General features: G+C 37.4%; 1 protein-coding gene across 1 annotated transcript in view; it reads left to right on the top strand.

The window, feature by feature from the left end:
• Window positions 1-20,222, top strand: part of KCMF1 (potassium channel modulatory factor 1) — a 49,994-nt gene that overhangs the window by 6,477 nt on the left and 23,295 nt on the right. Inside the window, exons 2-3 of the mRNA XM_037011992.2 lie at window positions 6,177-6,344; window positions 19,411-19,550. Of these exons, the coding sequence (XP_036867887.1) occupies window positions 6,177-6,344; window positions 19,411-19,550 (308 nt within the window). The remainder of the gene's footprint in view (window positions 1-6,176; window positions 6,345-19,410; window positions 19,551-20,222) is intronic.

Here is a 20,222-nt window from a genome sequence, read left to right as displayed (position 1 = left end):
CAGATAATTTTTTTAAATTGTAGAAAGTATTCAGTATATGCAGCAATAAAAAGCATTTTGAAATCAGTTGAGTTCAGTGTACTTCTGCTCTTTGGAACCAGGTTAGCTAAATAAATCTGGTGCTCTTGTTGAATAGGAATAGATAGTAAGTGTATAAGCAAAATTTACTCATTATGCTTGGATTTGGAGTAGATTCAATCCATCATTGCCCTGGCACATGTTAATTACTATATAAAGAATCAAATGCAGTGTCAAATCCAAACCTCTGAGGAAAGGGTTCCATTCCCAACAGAACAGTGATAGCTTAACAGTGTCAAACTTCATCTCGAGTACATCAGTATTAAATTGGCAGTGCTGAAACAACACACTGAGGATGTACAGCAATGCCTAGAAGTTCCTTCTAATGTACATATAGATAGGATTATAGAAGCTCTTTTCAATTACCTAACTTTTATGGCCTTACAGATTTAATCAATCAAATGAAAAACAGAATCTCTATTCCACATCCTTTATCTCTGAATAAGATAAAATCTATTCTCATTTTCACAGTACCAGTTTTATGTGTCCATTCTTAAGCCACATTTAAGGAAATTCTTAATTTTGGATGTTGTCTCTCTTCATCTTGTATATGAAACTCCAATAGATTTAATACTGGCCTTCACCCTGTAGTCAAACCCTCACATGTTCTTCAAACCAATCAAATTTGGGATCCTCAATATTTTCTGTGTCAATAGAATAAAATGTGGAATTAGCAGATTCAGCGAAGGCCTGTTTTGTCTTGTCACACTGGACATCTAGATGCCATTTGGATTGGGTTTAGAAGATCAGAAAGTATAGATGTTTCTTGGCCTGATTCCCTTAACAGTAGCAATACAGAAGGGAAAATGAGTTCATGGAGACTGTTGACTGCAGGGCACCATCAGATGCCTTGGTGGTAGCATTGGCTGGATTTGGGGCAGTGGAGGACTTCTGGGAGAAATTACTTGAAAGTGTTGCAAGGGTTGTTTGATTTGAATAAATCTGCATGGGTAGGAGCAGCAGCCCCGTATGAGCCTGACCCTGTTTTGCTCTGCAAGCATGGGCATGGTAGGTGCACAGCACATATCAGCAGATGCTGGGGAAGGCACAGGCGAAGTCGGGACTTTATTTCTTTTTTTTTGTTGAATCAAGGTAGCATTGATACACAATCTTATGAAGGTTTCACATGAGCAACATTGTGGTTACTACATTCACCCGTATTATAAGGTCCCCCCACACCCACACACACCCCATTGCGGTCACCGTCCATCAGCATACTAAGATGCTGTAGAGTCACTACTTGTCTTCTGTATGCTATACTGCCTTCCCTGTGACGCCTCTACATTATGTGTGTTAATTATAATGCCCTTTAATCCCCATCTCCCTCCCTCCCTGTCCACCTTCCCCACCCACTTCCCTTGAGTAACTGCTAGTCCCTTCTTAGAGTCTGTGAGTGTGCTGCTGTTTTGTTCCTTCGGTCTTGCTTTGTTGTTAACACTCCACAAATGAGTGAAATCATTTGATATTTGTCTTTCTCCACCTGGCTGATTTCACTGGGCATAATACCCTCTGGTTCCATCCATGTTATTGCAAATGGTAGGATTTGTTTTCTTCTTATGGCTGAGTAATATTCTGTTGTGTGGATGTACCACAGCTTCTTTATACATTCATCTATTGATGGACACTTAGGTTGTTTCCATATCTTGGCTGTTGTAATAGTGCTGCAGTAAACATAGGGGTGCATATGTCTTTTTGAATCTGGGATCTTGTTTTCTTCAGGTAAATTCCTAGGAGTGGAATTCCTCAGTCAAATGGTATTTCTATTTTTAGTTTTTTGAGGAACCTCCGTATTGCTTTCCACAGTGGTTGAACTAATTTACATTCCCACCAACAGTGTAGGAGGATTCTCCTTCTCTGCATCCTTGCCAGCATTTTTTTTATTCCTTCTCTTTTGGATGTTGGCCATCCTAACTGGTGTGATGATATCTCATTCTGGTTTCAATTTGCATTTCCCTAAAATTAGTGATGTGGAGCATTTTTTCATGTGCCTGTTGGCCATCTGAATTTCTTGATTGAAGAAGTGTCTGTTCAGATCCTCTGCCCATTTTTTAATCGTATTATTTGCCTTTTGTTTGTTGAAGCACGTGAGCTCTTTATATGTTTTGGATGTCAACCCCTTATTGGATATTTCATTTATGAATATATTCTCCCATACTGTAGGATGCCTTTTTGTTCTACTGATGGTGTACTTTGCTGTACAGAAAGAAGCTTTTTAGTTGATCTAGTCCCACTTGTTCGTTTTTGCTTTTGTTTCCCTTGCCTGGGGAGATAATGTTAAGGAAAAAGTTGCTCCTGTTTATATTCAAGAGATTTTTGCCTGTTTTCTTCTAAGAGTTTTGTGGTTTCATGACTTACATTCAGGTCTTTAATCCATTTCGAGTTTAATTTTGTGTATGGAGTTAGACAATAATCCAGTTTCATTCTCTTGCATGTAGCTGTCCAGTTTTGCCAACACCAGTTATTGAAGAGGGTGTCATTTCGCCATTGTATATCCGTGGCTCCTTTATCCTATATTAATTGACAATATATGCTTGGGTTTATGTCTGGGCTCTCTATTCTGCTTCATTGATCTGTGGTTCTGTTCTTATGCCATTACCAAATTGTCTTGATTACTATGGCTTTGTTGGAGAGCTTGAAGTCAGGGAGCATAATCTCCCCAGCTTTATTCTTCTTTCTCAGGATTGCTTTGGCTATTCAGGGCCTTTTGTGGTTCCATATGAATTTTAGAACTATTTGTTCTAGTTCATTGAAGAATGCTATAGGTATTTTGATAGGGATTGCATTGAATCTGTAGATTGCCTTAGGCAGGATGGCGATTTTGACAAAAATTAATTCTTCCTATCCATGAGCATGGGATGTATTTACATTTATTGTTTTTAATTTCACTCATGAGTGTCTTGTAGTTTTGAAGGTGTAAGTCTTTCACCTCCTTGGTTACGTTTATTTCTAGGTATTTTATTCTTTTTGATGCAATTGTGAATGGAATTGCTTTCCTGAATTCTCTTTCTGCTATGTCATCATTAGTATATAGGAATGCAACAGATTTCTGTGTATTAATTTTGTATCCTGCACTGTTGCTAAATTCAGTTACTAGTTCTAGTAGTTTTGGGGTAGATTCTTTAGGGCTTTTTTTATGTACAATATCATGTCATCTACAAACAGTGACAGTTTGACTTCTTCCTTACCTATCTGGATGCCTTTTATTTCTTTGTATTGTATGACTGCCATAGCTAGGACCTCCAGTACTATGTTGTATAAAAGTGAGGGGAGCAGGCATCCTTGTCTTGTTCCTGACCTTAGAGGAAAAGCTTTCAGCTTTTCACTGTTAGTTAAGTATGATGTTGGCTGTGGGTTTGTCGAATATGGCCTTTGTTATGTTGTGGTACTTGCCCTCTATACCCATTTTGTTGAGAGCTTTTATCATGAATAGATGTTGAATTTTGTCAAATGCTGTTTCAGCATCTATGGAGATGATCATGTGATCTTTGTCCTTTTTTCTGTTGATGTGGTGTATGATGTTGATGGATTTTCTTTGAGTATTGTAGCATCATGCATCCCTGGAATAAATCTCACTTAATCATGATGGATGACTTTTTTAATGTATTTTTGAATTTGGTTTGCTGATATTTTGTTGAGTATTTTACGTCTGTGTTCATCAGGGATATTGGTCTGTAATATTCTTTTTATGTGGTGTCTTTGTCTGGTTTTGATATTGGAATTTTGCTGGTCTCATAGAATGAATTTGGAAGTTTCCCTCTTCTACTTTTTGGAAAAGTTTAAGGAGGATGGGTTGTTAGGTCTAAATGTTTGATAAAATTCAGCAGTGAAGCCATCTGGTTTAGGAGTTTTGTTCTTTGGGAGATTTTTTATTACCAATTCAATTTCATTGTTGGTAATTGGTCTGTTTAGATTTTCTGTTTCTTCCGGGGTCAGTCTTGGAAAGTTGTATTTTTCTAGAAAGTTGTCCATTTCTTCTAGGGTACCCAGTTTGTTAGCACATAATTTTTCATAGCATTCTCTAATAATTCTTTGTATTTATGTAATGTCCATAGTAATTTTTCCTTTCTCATTTCTGATTCTGTTTATGTGTGTACATTCTTTTTTTCTTGATAAGTCTGGCTAAGGGTTTATCTGTTTTATTTTTTGAAGAACCAGCTCCTGGTTTCATTGATTGTTTCTATTGTTTTATTCTTCTCTTCTTCTCAATTTTATTTATTTCTGCTTTGATCTTTATTATGTCCCTCCTTCTACTAACTTTGGGTCTCATTTGTTCTTCTTTTTGTAGTATCATTAATTGTGAATTTAGACTGTTCAGTTAGGATTGTTCTTCTTTCTCTAGGTAAGCCTGTATTGCTATATACCTTCCTTTTAGAACTGCCTTCCCTGTATCCCAAAAGTTTTGACCTGTTGAGTTGTTGTTTTCACTTGTCTCCATAGATTGCTTGATCTCTGTTTTAATTTGGTCATTGATCCATTGATTATTTCGGAGCATGTTGTTAAGCTTCTATGTGTTTGTGGGCTTTTTTGTTTTCTTTTCATAATTTATTTCTAGCTTCATACCTTTGTGGCCTGAGAAGCTGGTTGGAACAATTTCAGTCCTTCTGAATTTACTGAGGCTCTTTTTGTGCCCTAGTATATGATCTATTCTTGAAATATTCCATGTGCACTTGAGAAGAATGTGTATCCTGCTGCTTTTGGGTATAGAGTTCTGTATATGTTTGTTAGGTCCATCTGTTCTAATGTGTTGTTCAGTGCCTCTGTCTCCTTACTATTTTTTTTATCATTTTAACTTCTTGCATCTGCTAGTAAGTACATTCACATTGTTTTCCAACTGCCACCACTACCCATCTCCAGAATTTTTCCATCATCCCAAACTGAAACTATACCTGTTAAATACTACTCCCTACTCCCTGCCAACCCAGCCCCTCGTAAACACTCTTCTACTTTTCCTGTGAATTCAACTCCTCTAGGTACCTCATAAAAATGGAATCATAAATGGCATATTTTTTAATAATACATTTTTTTCTTTTTTGAAGTTAAGTACATCACTTTCATTGAATTGCTTTTGTATTTAGCAACCTTGCTTCACATACCTAATTCTAATAATTTAGCTGTATTTGGGTTTTCTGCATAAACAAGCATATGACATACACATAAAAGGCTTTTCTTGCTATTAAACCTGCCCACTGAATTTTAAATTTTAATTTTTTTTACATGTAGATGTTCAGTTCATTTTCAAATCTGTTGGTTGCTACTGCTTTTCAAGCTTTCTCTCTTACTCCTTTTAACCTATTAAGTATTATTTGGTAACCAATTCAGATATAAACCCTTTACCAGTCTTTTTCTGCTCTCTGCTACTTTCTGGTGGTGCTTTGTTTTCTGTGTATATTTTGTGTATGAACTCTCATTCTTAAGAGCTTTATTTCTGTCAGATGCATGGTGTTGATGCTAATTCAGGGCCACATTAAATTATATTCTTAACCTGAGAACCACTTAGAACCATTGAGTAGTCTGATTGGGTCTGTGTACTTGTAAGAGCACTGGACTGGTTCGTGGTTATGATTTTTCAGGTGGTGGTGGTGGTTTGTGCCCAAGGGAGAGGGAAATTTCACTAGGGCAAGTTCCATAATCCCCAGGGAAGATTTCTAGGTTGCTAATACATGGAGGGTATGTTAGTGTCTGGGTTTCATGAGGCATTGCCTGTTGGACGCTCAAACTTTCCACAGACTTTAGTCTTCACTTCCTGTGCTTTGTCCTGCAATGCTGTGAAATTCTAAGCTCAGATTTTTACCTCCTTTGACAAATAAATGCCCACCACCTTTAGTGATTCCAGTTACCAGTTCCTCTTTCACTTGATTTTTACCCATTTGCTAGCTCATAAAGGCATTCTAAATGGTATCTTTACACTTTCCTAAATATTTTATTTAAATCAGGGTAACAAATCTGCCGCATTGTTGGAAATTCTCCAGTCATTTTACTAAGTCATTTCTAGACATTAAGGAAGGGCAGTATGGGTTAAATGTTCACTTTAAATTTATAAAAGTGAAATGGAGAGTGACCTTGTACAACTGCTAATTAACGTGTTCTTTTTTTTATAGGTGTCAGCTGTGATGCATGTTTAAAAGGAAATTTTCGAGGTCGCAGATATAAGTGTTTAATTTGCTACGATTACGATCTTTGTGCATCTTGTTATGAAAGTGGTGCAACAACAACAAGACATACAACTGACCACCCAATGCAGTGCATATTAACAAGGGTAGATTTTGGTATGTATTCAGTTAACATTTTAATCGAATATCATTTAGAATTTTACGTATGTGTTTGTGAAGAAGTAAAGGCAAAATGTTCTAAAACTAACCCCAGTGGCTCCAAATTCATTAAAAATAACATAAATCTTGTTTGTTCTAATTCTTTCTCTTAATCATAGTTTATTTGTTATGAAACCCATTTAGAATATATAGAACTGATCAGGTATAAAATGGAAGTGTGCCTCAGAATAAGGTTAAACACTGTTCTTGCTAACACTACACAAATATTCTCGCAATAGTTATGAGAAATATTTTTTTCTACAACTGATAAGGCAACATTCTCAGTCCATAAGAAAAAGTATAAATGTTTCATGCTATAATTTCTTACCTAGGCAGCACGTGTTATTACCTGTCTTTGTTTATAGCCATGCTACTTGGTGAAAAGTGCTATCTCATGGTTTTGATTTGCATTTCTTTGATGTCTGATGATGTTGACCATCTTTTTTTCTGCTTATTTGGCCATTTGTATATACTTAAGAGGCATGTCTGTTCAGATCCCTTGCCCATTTTTTAATTGGGTAATGTACTTTTATTATTAAGTTTTAATAGTTCTTTATATATTCTATATACAAGTTCCTTATCAGATGGGTAATTTGCAGAAAATATCTCTCAATCCATGTGTTGTCTTTTCACTTTTTTGATGGTGTGTTTTGAAACACAAAAGTTTTGACTTTGAATACTGTCATTTATTTCTTTCCTTTGTTGTGCTTTTGGTGTCATGTCTATAAAACCATTCCCTGATCCAAGATTATGAAGATTTAAAATGATGTCATCTTCCAAGAGTTTTATTGTTTTAGCTTTTATGTTTAGGTCTTGAGCCATTTTGAGTTAATTTTTTTCTTCTTTTTCTTTTTTTTTGTAACATTAATCTACAATTACATGAGGAACATTATGTTTACTAGACTCCCCCATTCACCAAGTCTCCCCCACATACCCCATTTAGTCACTGTCCATCAGCGTACTAAGATGCTGTAGAATCACTACTTGTCTTCTCTGTGTTCACAGCCCTCCCCGTGCCCACCCCCCACATTATACATGCTAATCTTAAGGCCCGCTTTCTTCTCCCCCCCTTCTCCCTCCCTTTTCACCCATCCTCCCCAGTCCCTTTCCCTTTGGTAACTGTTAGTCCATTCTTGGGTTCTGTGATTCTGCTGCTGTTTTGTTCCTTCAGTTTTCTTTTGTTCTTATATTCCACATTTGAGTGAAATCATTTGGTACTTGTCTTTCTCTGCCTGTATTATTTCACTGAGCACAATACCCTCTAGCTCCATCCATGTTGTTGCAAATGGTATGATTTGTTTTCTTCTTATAGCTGAATAATATTCCATTGTGTATATGTACCACATCCTCTTTATCCATTCATCTATTGATGGACACTTAGGTTGCTTCCATTTCTTGGCTATTGTAAATAGTGCTGCAATAAACATAGGGGTGCATCTTTTTCAAATTGGGCTGCTGCATTCTTAGGATAAATTCCTAGAAGTGGAATAATTCCTGGGTCAAATGGTATTTCTATTTTGAGTTTTTGAGGAACCTCCATACTGCTTTCCACAATGGTTCAACTAATTTACATACCCACCAGCAGTGTAGGAGGGTTCCCCTTTCTCCACAACCTGGCCAACATGTGTTGTTGTTTGTCTTTTGGATGGTGGCGATCCTTACTGGTGTGAGGTGATAATCTCATTGTGGTTTTAATTTGCATTTCTCTGATGACTAGCGATGTGGAGCATCTTTTCATGTGTCTGTTGGCCATCTGAATTTCTTCTTTGGAGAAGTGTCTGTTCACATACTCTGACCATTTTTTTTAATTGGATTATTTGCTTTTTGTTTGTTGAGTTGCGTGAGCTCTTTATATATTTTGGATGTCAACCCTTTATCAGATCTGTCATTTATGAATATATTCTCCCATACTGTGGGATGCCTTTTTGTTCTATTGATGGTGTCCTTTGCTGTACAGAAGCTTTTCAGCTTGTCATTTTTGCTTTTGTTTCCCTTGCCTGGGGAGATATGTTCATGAAGAAGTCGCTCATGTTTACATCCAAGAGATTTTTGCCTATGTTTTTTTTCTAAGAGTTTTATGGTTTCATGGCTTACATTCAGGTCTTTGATCCATTTCAAATTTACTTTCGTGTGTAAATTACAATGATCCAGTTTCATTCTCTTACATGTAGCTGTCCAGTTTTGCCAAGACCAGTTGTTGAAGAGGCTGTCATTTCCCCATTGTATGTCCATGGCTCCTTTGTCGTATATTAATTGACCATGTATGTTTGGGTTAATGTTTGGTGTCCCAGTTCTGTTCCACTGGTCTGTGGGTCTGTTCTTGTGCCAGTACCAAATTGTCTTGACTACTGTGGCTTTGTAGTAGAGCTTGAAGTCAGGGAGCATAATTCCCCCTGCTTTATTCTTCCTTCTCAGGATTGCTTTGGCTACTTGGGGTCTTTTGTGGTTCCATATGAATTTTAGAATTATTTGCTCTAATTCATTGAAGAATGCTGTAGGTATTTTGATAGGGATTGCATTGAATGTGTAGATTGCTTTAGGCAGGGTAGCCATTTTGACAATATTAATTCTTCCTAGCCAAGAGCATGGGTGAATTTTCATTTATTAGTGCCCTGTTTAATTTCTTTTAAGAGTGTCTTATAGTTTTCAGGGTATAGGTCTTTCACTTCCTTGGTTAGGTTTATTCCTAGACATTTTATTTTTTTTTATGCAATTGTGAATATAATTGTTTTCCTCATTTCTCTTTTTGTTACTTCATCATTAGTGTATAGGGATGCAACAGATTTCTGTGTATTAATTTTGTATTCCGCAAGTGGGGAGAGTGGGCATCCTTGTCTTGTTCCCAATCTTAAAGGAAAAGCTTTCAGCTTCTCATTGTCAAGTATAATGTTGGCTGAGGGTTTGTCATATATGGCCTTTATTATGTTGAGGTAATTGCCCTCTATACCCATTTTGTTAAGAGTTTTTATCATGAATGGATGTTGAATTTTGTCGAATGCTTGGTGATCATGTGGTTTTTGTCCTTTTTATTGATGTAGTGGATGATGTTGATGGATTTTCGAGTGTTGTACCATCCTTGCATCCGTGGGATGAATCCCACTTGATCATGATGGATGATCTTCTTGATGTATTTTTGAATTTGGTTTGCTAATATTTTGTTGAGTATTTTTGCGTCTATGTTCTTCGGGGATGTTGGTCTGTACTTTTCTTTTTTTGTGGCGTCTTTGCCTGGTTTTGGTATTAGAGTAATGTTGGCCTGCTAGAATGAGTTTGGTAGTCTTCCCTACTCTTCTACTTTTTGGAAAACTTTAAGGAGGATGGGTATTAGGTCTTCAGTAAATGGTAAAATTCAGCAGTGAAACCATCTGGTCCAGGCATTTTGTTCTTAGGTAGTTTTATGATTACCAATTCAGTTTCTTTGCTGGTAATTGGTCTTTTCAGATTTTCTGTTTCTTCTGGGTCAGCTTTGGAAGGTTGTATTTTTGTAGAAAGTTGTCTACTTCTTCTAGGTTATCCAGTTTGTTACCATATAATTTTTCATAGTATTCTCTCATAATTCTTTGTATTTCTGTGATGTCCATGGTGATTTTTCCTTTCTCATTTCTGATTCTGTTGATGTGTGTAGACTCTCTTTTTTTCTTGATTAGTCTGACTAGTGGTTTATCTATTTTATTTTCTCGAAGAACCAGCTCCTGCTCTTATTGATTCTTTCTTTTGCTTTGTTCTTCTCTATTTTAATTTATTTCTGCTTTTATCTTTATTATGTCCCTCCTTTTACTGACTTTGGACCTCATTTGTTCTTCCTTTTCTAGTTTCATTAATTGTGAGCTTAGACTGTTCATTTGGGATTGTTTTTCTTTCCTGAGGAACGCCTGTATTGCAATATATTTCCCTCTTAGCACGGTCTTCGCTGCGTCCCACAGATTTTGTGTTGTTGAATTATTGTTGTCATTTGTCTCCATATATTGCTTGATCTCTTTTTATTTGGTCATTGATCCATTGATTATTTAGGAGCATGTTATTAAGCCTCCATATGTTTGCGGGCTTTTTCATTTTCTCTGTTTAATTTATTTCTAGTTTCATACCTTTGTGATCTGAAAAGCTGATTAGCATAATTTCAATCTTTTTGAAAATACTGAGGCTCTTTTTGTGGCCTAGTATATGATCTATTCTTGAAAATGTTCCATGTGCACTTGAGAAGAATGTGTATCCTGTTGCTTTTAGATGGAGTGTTCTGTGGATGTCTGTTAGGTCCATCTGTTCTAATACGTTGTTCAGTGCCTCTGTCTCTTTACTTATTTTCGGTCTGGTTGATCTGTCCTTTGGAGTGAGTGGTCTGTTGAAGTCTCCTAAAATGAATGCTTTGCATTATATTTCCCCCTTTAATTCTGTTCATATTTGTTTCATATATGTAGGTGATCTTGTGTTGGATACATAGATATTTATAATAGTTATATCCTCTTGTTGGACTGACCCCTTTATCATTATGTAATGTCCTTCTTTGTCTCCTGTGACTTTCTTTGTTTTGAAGTTTATTTTGTCTGAAACAAGTACTGCAACTCCTGCTTTTTTCTCTGTTATTTCCATGAAATATCTTTTTCCATCCCTTTACTTCAGTCTGTGTATGTCTTTGGGTTGGAAGTGAGTCTCTTGTAGGCAACATATAGACTGGTCTTTTTTTTCAGTCCATTCAGTGACTCTGTGTCTTTTGATTGGTGCATTCAGACCATTTACATTTAGGATAGTTATCGACTGGTATGTACTTATTGCCATTGCAGGATTTAGATTGGTGGTTATCAAAGGTTCAAGGGTAATTCCCATACTACCTAGCAGTCTAATTTAACTCACTTTGTGTGTTATTACAAACACAACCTAAAGGTTCTTCTTTTTTTTTCTTTTCCTCCTGTTTCTTCCTCCTCCACTCTTTGTATGTTATGAATCATATTCTGGGCTCTTTGTCTATCATTGGGTGACATCTATTTAGCCTTAGGAATACTTCCATCTATACGAGTCCCTCCAAAATGCACTGTAGAGGTGGTTTGTAGGAGGGAAATTCTCTCAACTTTTTCTTATCTGAGAATTGTTTAATCCCTCCTTCAAATTTAAATGATAACCAGGTGTAGTATTCTTGGTTCAAGGCCCTTCTGCTTCATTGTGTCAAATATATCATGCCACTCCCTTCTGGCCTGTGATGTTTCTGTTGAGAAGTCTGATGATAGCCTGATGGATTTTCCTTTGTATGTGATCTTTTTTCTCTCTCTAGCTGCTTTTAAAAGTCTGTCTTTATCCTTGAACTTTGCCATTTTAATTATTATATGTCTTGCTGCTGTCTTCCTTGGGTCCCTTGTGTTGGGAGATCTGTGCACCTCCATGGCCTGAGAGACTATCTCCTTCCCCAGATTGGGGAAGTTTTCAGTAATTACCTCCTCAATGACACTTTCTATCCCTTTTTCTCTCTCTTCTTCTTTGGTACCCCTATAATACGAGTATTGTTCCATTTTGATTGGTCACACAGTTCTCTTAATATTCTTTCATTTTTAAAGATTCTTTTTACTCTTTGTGCCTTGGCTTCTTTGTGTTCCTCTTCTCTAATTTCTATTCCATTTACCGTCTCTTCTACTACATCTTATCTGCTTTTAAATCCTTCCATTGTATGTTTCATTTCAGATATGGAATTTATTAATGATTAAATCTCCGACTTAAATTCATTCCTGAGTTCTCAAATATTTTTCTGTACCTCCATAACCATGTTTATGATTTTTATTTTGAACTCTCTTTGAGGCAGATTGGTGAGTTCAGTTTCATTAGGCCCTTTTTCTGGGGTTTGTGATATTTTGGTCTGAACCAGGTTCCTTTGACGTTTACTATTTGTATGTGGTGCCCACTAGTGCACAGAAGCTCCAGTCTCTGGAGCTGCTCAGCCCCTAGAGTGAGGCTGGGAGTTGTAGGGGAGCAGAGCTGGTGCCTGGGGGGAGAAAAGACCTGTGTGTTGATTCCCGCCTGCGGTGCCTGTCTCAAGTGTCAGAGCCAGTGTGCCAAGCACACAGGTGTAAGCCTCTGTGCTTTGTGTCTATAGCTGTTGTAGGCGGGGCCTCCCTCTGGCTGGCCTGACGCCAGCAAAGTGACTGCCAGTTTGCGAACCAGTGCGGCAGGATAGGAGGAAGGTGCAGCAAGCTGCATGTCACAGTGCCCAGCCTTGGAGCTGAGCAAGCAGCTAGGGGGATGGGGTGCCTGAAGCTCCTTAAAGTTCCCAACCAGCTGGACCGAGCGCACCCAGACAACCTTGTCCAGCTCTCCCCTCCCCCATACAGCAAGCTCTGTGCAAACCCCACTCCTTCAGCAGCCCTCTCACTGCTAGGGAGCCTCTCAAACCATCTGCCTTTCCTTTGTCCCAGAACAGCTGGGTGTGGATCCCCTCCTCCACAAATGGCCGCAATCTGTCTCTCAAGCACTCTACCTGTCTAAGCTCCCCAGCGTCCAGAGCATCACACACTGTAGGTTTCTGCTCCCAAAGCAGACCTCCAGGGCTCCGTGTTCAGCAGTTCTAGGCTTCCACCCCCTTCCCCACTCTGTTTCTCTTCCTCCCACCTGTGAGCTGGGGTGGGGGAAGGGCTTGGGTCCCACGTGATAAAGGCTTTCCTACATTACCCTCTGTTCCTGTGGTCTGCTGTGTTCCTTAGGTCTGCATGCAGTCTGGTTCAGCCTTCTTGTTGCTGTTTTAGGGTTAGTTGTAGCAATTAACTATATTTTCATACTGTTTCCAGTTTGGGGAGTAATTCTCCATCTCACCTCTCATGCGCCATCTTGAATCTCTCTGTAGTGTATTTCAAAGGGACTGCTCTAGATGGAAGTATGCCTAAGGCTAAATAACTGTCAACAGAGAAAATAAAACCACAGCAAAGGAAGTAGACCAACTAAACTAACTAAATGCAAAATTAAGTCAGCTATTCAGAAAGTCAGTCAAGGGATACACAAAGATTCCAGAATAAGACACCTAACATGTAAAGAGTAGAGGAGGAACAAAAAGAAGCATGAGAAAAAAATGAATCCTCAGACTGTGTTTATAAAAGCGTAATAAGTGAGTTAAGTTAGATAGTAAAGAAGCTACCCTTGAACCTTTGGTAACCACGAATCCAAAGCCTGCAATGGCAATAAGTACATATCTACTGATAATCACCCTTAATGTAAATGGACTGAATGCGATGATCAAAAGACACAGGGTTCCAGAATGGATAAAAAAGCAAGATCCATCTATATGCTGCCTGCAGGAGACTCACTTCAAACCCAAAGGCATACACAGACTAAAAGTGAAGGGATGGAAAGAGGTATTTCACACAAACAATAGGGAGAAAAAAGTAGGAGTTTCAGTACTTGCATCAGATAAAATAGACTTCAAAACAAAGAAAGTAAGAAGAGACAAAGAAGGACGTTACATAATGATAAAGGGATCAGTCCAACAAGAGGATATAACCATTATAAATATCTATGCACCCAACACAGGAGCACCTACATTTGTGAAACAAATACTAACAGAATTAAAGGAGGAAATAGAATGCAATGCATTCATTTTAGGAGACTTCGACACTCCACTCACTCCAAAGGACAGATCAACCAGACAGAAAATAAGTAAGGACGCAGAGGCACTGAACAACACATTAGAACAGATGGACCTAACAGACATCTATAGAACATTAACCCAAAAGCAGCAGAATACACATTCTTCTCAAGTGCACATGGAACATTTTCCAGAAAGACCACATACTAGGCCACAAAAAGAACCTCAGCAAATTCAAAAAGATTGAAATTGTACCAACCAACTTCTCACATCTCAAAGGTATAAAACTAGAAATAAATTGCACAAAGAAAACAAAAAGGTTCACAAACACATGGAGGCTTAACAACATGCTCCTATATAATCAATGGATCAATGACCAAATTAAAACAGAGATCAAGCAATATATGGAGACAAATGAAAACAACAGCACAATGCCCCAACTTCTGTGGGACACAGCATAGGCAGTTCTAAGAGGAAAGTATATAGCAATCCAGGCCTATTTAATGAAGGAAGAACAATCCCTAATGAGTCGTCTAAAATTCACAACTATTGAAACAGGAAAAAGGACAAACGATGCCCAAAGTCAATAGAAGGAGGGACATAATAAAGATCAGAGCAGAAATAAATAAAATTTAGAAGAATGAAACAATAGAAAAAAATAATGGAACCAAGATCTGGTTCTTTGAGAAGATAAACCCCTAGTCAGTCTTATAAAGAAAATCTGCACACGTAAACAGAAGCAGAAATGAGAAAGGAAAAATCACTGTGGACACCACAGAAATACAAAGAATTATTAAAGAATGCTTTGAAAAATTATATGCTAACAAACTGGATAACTTAGAAGAAATGGACAACTTTCTAGAAAAATACAACCTTCCAAGACTGACCAAGGAAGAAACAGAAAATCTTAACAGACCGATTACCAGCAGTGAGATTGAATCAGTAGTCAAAAAACTACCCAAGAACAATACTCCCAGACCAGATGGATTCACCGCTGAATTTTATCAGACATTTAGGGAAGATATAATAACCATTCTCTAGCAGAGGAGAGAATACTTCCAAACTCATTCTATGAAGCCAGCATCACTCAAATACCAAAAACAGACAAAGATACCAGAAAAAATAAAACTACAGACCAATATCCCTGATGAACATAGATGCAAGTACTCAACAAAGTATTAGCAAACCAAATTCAAAAATACTTCAAGAGGATCATACACCATGATCAAGTGAGATTCATCCCAGGGATACAAGGATGGTACAACATTCAAAAATCCATCAACATCATCCACTATATCAATAAAAATAAGGACAAAACCTCAGATCATCTCCATGGATGCTGAAAAGCATTTGACAAAATTCAACATCCATTCATGATAAAAACTCTCAACAAAATGGGTATAGAGTGCAAGTACCTCAACATAATAAAGGCCATATATGACAAACCCTCAGCCAACATCATACTTAATAGTGAAAAGGTGAAAGCTTTTCCTGTAAGATCAGGAAGAAGACAAGGATGCCCACTCTCCCCACTTTTATTCAACATAGTACTGGAGGTCCTAACCATGGGAATCAGACAACGCAAAGAAAAGGCATCCAGATTGGTAAGGAAGAAGTCAAACTGTCACTGTTTGCAGATGACATGATATTGTACGTAACAAACTCTAAAGAATCCACTCCAAACTACTAGAACTAATATCTGAATTTAGCAAAGTTGCAGGATACAAAATTAATACACAGAAATCTGTTGCATTCCTATATACTAATGATGAACTAGCAGAAAGGGAAATCAGGAAAACAATTCCATTCACAATTACATCAAAAAGAATAAAATATCTAGGAATAAACCTAACCAAGAAAGTAAAAGACCTGTACCCTGAAAATATTCATCTCATGCTCTTGGGTAGGAAGAATTAATATTGTCAAAAGGGCCATCCTGCCTAAAGCAATCTACAGATTCAGTGCATTCCCTATCAAAATACCAACAGCATTCTTCAATGAACTGGAACAAATAGTTATAAAATTCTTAGGAAACCACAAAAGACCCCAAATAGCCAAAGCAATCCTGAGAAAGAAGAATAACGCTGGGGGGATTAAGCTCCCCAACTTCAAGCTCTACTACAAAGCCACAGTAATCAAAGACAATTTGGTACTGGCACAAGAACAGAACCATAGACTAATGGAACAGACTAAAGAGCCCAGATATAAACCCAAGCATATGCAGTCTATTAATATATGATAAAGGGGTCATGGACATGCAATGGGGAAATGTCAGCCTCTTCAACAACTGGTGTTGATAAAACTGGACATCTACATGCAAGAGAATGAAACTGGATTATTGTCTAACCCCATACACAAAAGTAAATTCAAAATGGATCAAAGACCTAAATGTAAGTCATGAAACCATAAAGCTCTTAGAAAAAAAACATAGGCAAAAATCTCTTGGATGTAAACATGAGCGACTTCTTTATGAACATATCTCCCCGGGCAAGGGAAACAAAAGCAAAAATGAACAAGTGAGACTATATCAAACTGAAAAGCTTCTGTACAGCAAAGGACACCATCAATAGAACAAAAAGGCATCCTACAGTATGGGAGAATATATTCATAAATGACAGATCCGATAAAAGGTTGACATCCAAAATATATAAAGAGCTCACGCACCTCAACAAACAAAAAGCAAATAATCCAATTAAAAAATGAGCAGAGTATCTGAAAAGACCCTTCTCCAAAGAAGAAATTCAGATGGCCAACAGACACATGAAAAGATGCTCCACATCGCTAGTCATCAGAGAAATGCAAATTAAAACCACAATGAGATATCACCTCACACCAGTAAGGATCGCCACCATCCAAAAGACAAACAACACCGCATAAGGTTGTGGAGAAAGGGGAACCCTCCTACACTGCTGGTGGGAATATAAATTGGTTCAACCATTGTGGAAAGCAGTATGGAGGTTCCTCAAAAACTCAAAATAGAAATACCATTTGACCCAGGAATTATTCCACTTCTAGGAATTTACCCTAAGAATGCAGCAGCCCAATTTGAAAAAGACAGATGCACCCCTATGTTTATTGCAGCACTATTTACAATAGCCAAGAAATGGAGGCAACCTAAGTGTCCATCAGTAGATGAATGGATAAAGAAGATGTGGTACATATACACAATGGAATATTATTCAGCCATAAGAAGAAAACAAATCATACCATTTGCAACAACATGGATGGAGCTAGAGGGTATTATGCTCAGTGAAATAAGCCATGCGGAGAAAAACAAGTACCAAATGATTTCACTCATCTGTGGAATATAAGAACAAAGGAAAAACTGAAGGAACAAAACAGCAGCAGAATCACAGAACCCAAGAAAGGTCTAACAGTTACCAAAGGGAAAGGGACTGGGGAGGATGGGTGGGAAGGGAGGAATAATTGGGGGGTGGAAAGAAAGGAGGCATTATGATTAGCATGTATAATGTGGGGGGAGGCACAGGGAGGGCTGTGCAACACAGAGAAGACAAGTAGTGATTCTACAGCATCTTACTACGCTGATGGACAGTGACTGTAATGGGTTTTGTTGGGGTATTTGGTGATGGGGGAGTCTAGTAAACATAATGTTCCTCATGTAATTGTAGATTAATGATACCAAAATTAAAAAATAAAAAATATTATAAGTGGGCAGAGGATCTCAACACAGTTCTCCAAAGAAATTCAGATGGCCAACAGGCACATGAAAAGATGCTCCACATCACTAATCATCAGGGAAATGCTAATTAAAACCACAGTGAGATATCACCTCACACCACTTAGGATGGCCAATATCCAAAAGACTAAGAACAACAAATGCTGATGAGGAAGTGAAGAAAGGGGAACCCTCCTACACTGCTGGTGGGAATGAATGTAAACTAGTTCAACCATTGTGGAAAGCAGTATGGAGGTTCCTCAAAAAACTAAAAATAGAAATACCATTTGACCCCAAAATTTCACTCCTAGGAATTTAGCCAAAGATAACAAGTTCTCAGATTCAAAAAGACATATGCACCCCTATGTTTATTGCAGCACTATTTATAATAGCCAAGATATGGAAGTAATCTAAGTGTCCATCAGTAGATGAATGTATAAAGAAGCTGTTGTACATACACAATGGAATATTATTCAGCCATAAGAAGGAAAAAATCCTATTTGCAGCAACATTAATGGAACTAGAGGGTATTATCCTCAGTGAAATAAGCCAGGCAGAGAAAGACAAGTACCAATTGATTTCCCTCATTTATGGAGTGTAACAGTGAAGGAAAACTGAAGGAACAAAACAGCAGCAGACTCACAGACTCCAAGAAGGGACTAGTGGTTACCAAAGGGGGAAGGAGGATAGGAGAGGGTAGGTGAGGAGGGATGTAGAAGGGGATAGAGGGATATTATGATTAGTGAAAATGGTGTGCATGAGGGTCATGGGAAAGACAGTGTAGCATAAAGAAGACAAGTAGTGACTGTGGCATCTTGCTACACTGATGGACAGTGATTTCAATGGGGTAAAGTAGGGACTTGATAATATGGGTGAATGTAGTAACCACAGTGTTTTTCATGTGAAACCTTCATAAGAGTGTATATCAATGATACCTTAATTTAAAAAAGAGAAAAAATAGTGAATGTGAACAAATCTACCATTTAGCAAATACTTTATTTAATTTTCTCTTCACACAAAAATTATCATGTCCTATTAAATTAGGCATTCGTTTCATGTTAAATAACAAGGTAGTTCTTTGTAGTGAAATGACTTAATATACTAAATATACTTTCAATTGGATTTCCTTTTGTGCTACTGATGGAGTAAACTACTTATTCCTTGAGGTGTACTAATGAGGCAAACACATTATTGCCCCAGGTTCTCACTAATTGGTCAGTTATTTATTAACCATGGTAGGCAGCAAATGTTGTGATGGTACTCAACTCAAGTGAGCATATATAGGAAATGAATGCTTAGGTCCTTCCTGGTGCAAGAATGGTAGTTCTACAGACTAATAATAGCTGCACTAAGGAGTTGGCATATCTGCTCTTTTCCCTTTGAGTCATTGTGTTCTTACCTGATACACTCTGCTGATCCTTTGTATTGACATTGGTATTGTCACAGTATATAGAGAGATAAAGAAAAGATAAGTTACAATAAAATTGAAACCAGATGTGAAATGAGAGATGTTTCAAAATTAAATGAAGGAATAAAAAGCTGTTCTGCTTGGTTTTTCTCTTACGGCTCTAGTAGTTATATAGAGAAGGAATTTTGGAGGGATATCAGGGAGTCCCTGAGAATAAGGATGTTTCAGCTGTGAATAGGTACCTAAACATTCCTTGACAGAGGGAGGTGGTTGATGAAGATTTCAAGCGCAGTTTTTTGTTTAACATTATAGTACTGTATGATTATATTTTACGTATTAAACTAATAATAATTATTTCTCAATGCAATTCCACTTTATTTTTCAGATTTGTACTATGGTGGGGAAGCTTTCTCTGTAGAGCAGCCACAGTCTTTTACTTGTCCCTATTGTGGAAAAATGGGCTATACGGAGACATCTCTTCAAGAACATGTTACTTCTGAACACGCAGAAACATCAACAGAAGTGGTATGTGAATCAGTCTTGGGTCTAAAATGATGTGGTAAAGTACAGGCGCATCTCAGATATATTGTGGGTTCAGTTTCAGACCACTGCAATAAAGCAAGTGTCTCAATAAAGCAAATCAAATGAATTTTTTGGTTGCCAAGTGTATATAAAAGTTATGTTTACACTACGCCATTGTCTATTAAATGTGCGATAGCATTATGTTTTTAAAAAAGTTACATACCTTATTTAAAAAATGCTTTATTGCTAAAATATGCTAACCATTATCTGAGCTTTTGGCAAGTCATAATCAACGATCACAGATGACCATAACAAATACCATAGTAATGAAAAAAAAGTTTGAATGTGAGAATTACCAAAATGTGACACAGGCACAAAGTGAGCAAATGCTGTTGAAAAAATGGCGCTGATTCAACTTGCTCCATGCAGGGTTGCCACAACCTTCAATTCATAAATAATAGAATTTCTGCAAAGTGCAGTAAAGCAAAGCACAGTGAACAAGGTAGACCTGTATATTATTTCTAACATAAAGCTAGGTCACTATCATCTACTTCTTGCGAAGTGTACTAAGACTGTTTGCATAAAAATTATTAAAATTATCTTTTAGAAGCAAATTTTACATATACTAGGAAGGCTGCATGTATGTAAGATAATGCCCCTAATTTGTCCACATTA

This window comes from Manis javanica, chromosome 1 (genome assembly GCF_040802235.1).
Source record: "Manis javanica isolate MJ-LG chromosome 1, MJ_LKY, whole genome shotgun sequence".
In the NCBI taxonomy this organism is placed as follows: Eukaryota; Metazoa; Chordata; class Mammalia; order Pholidota; family Manidae; genus Manis; species Manis javanica.
This window is presented reverse-complemented; position numbering and strand designations above follow the sequence as displayed.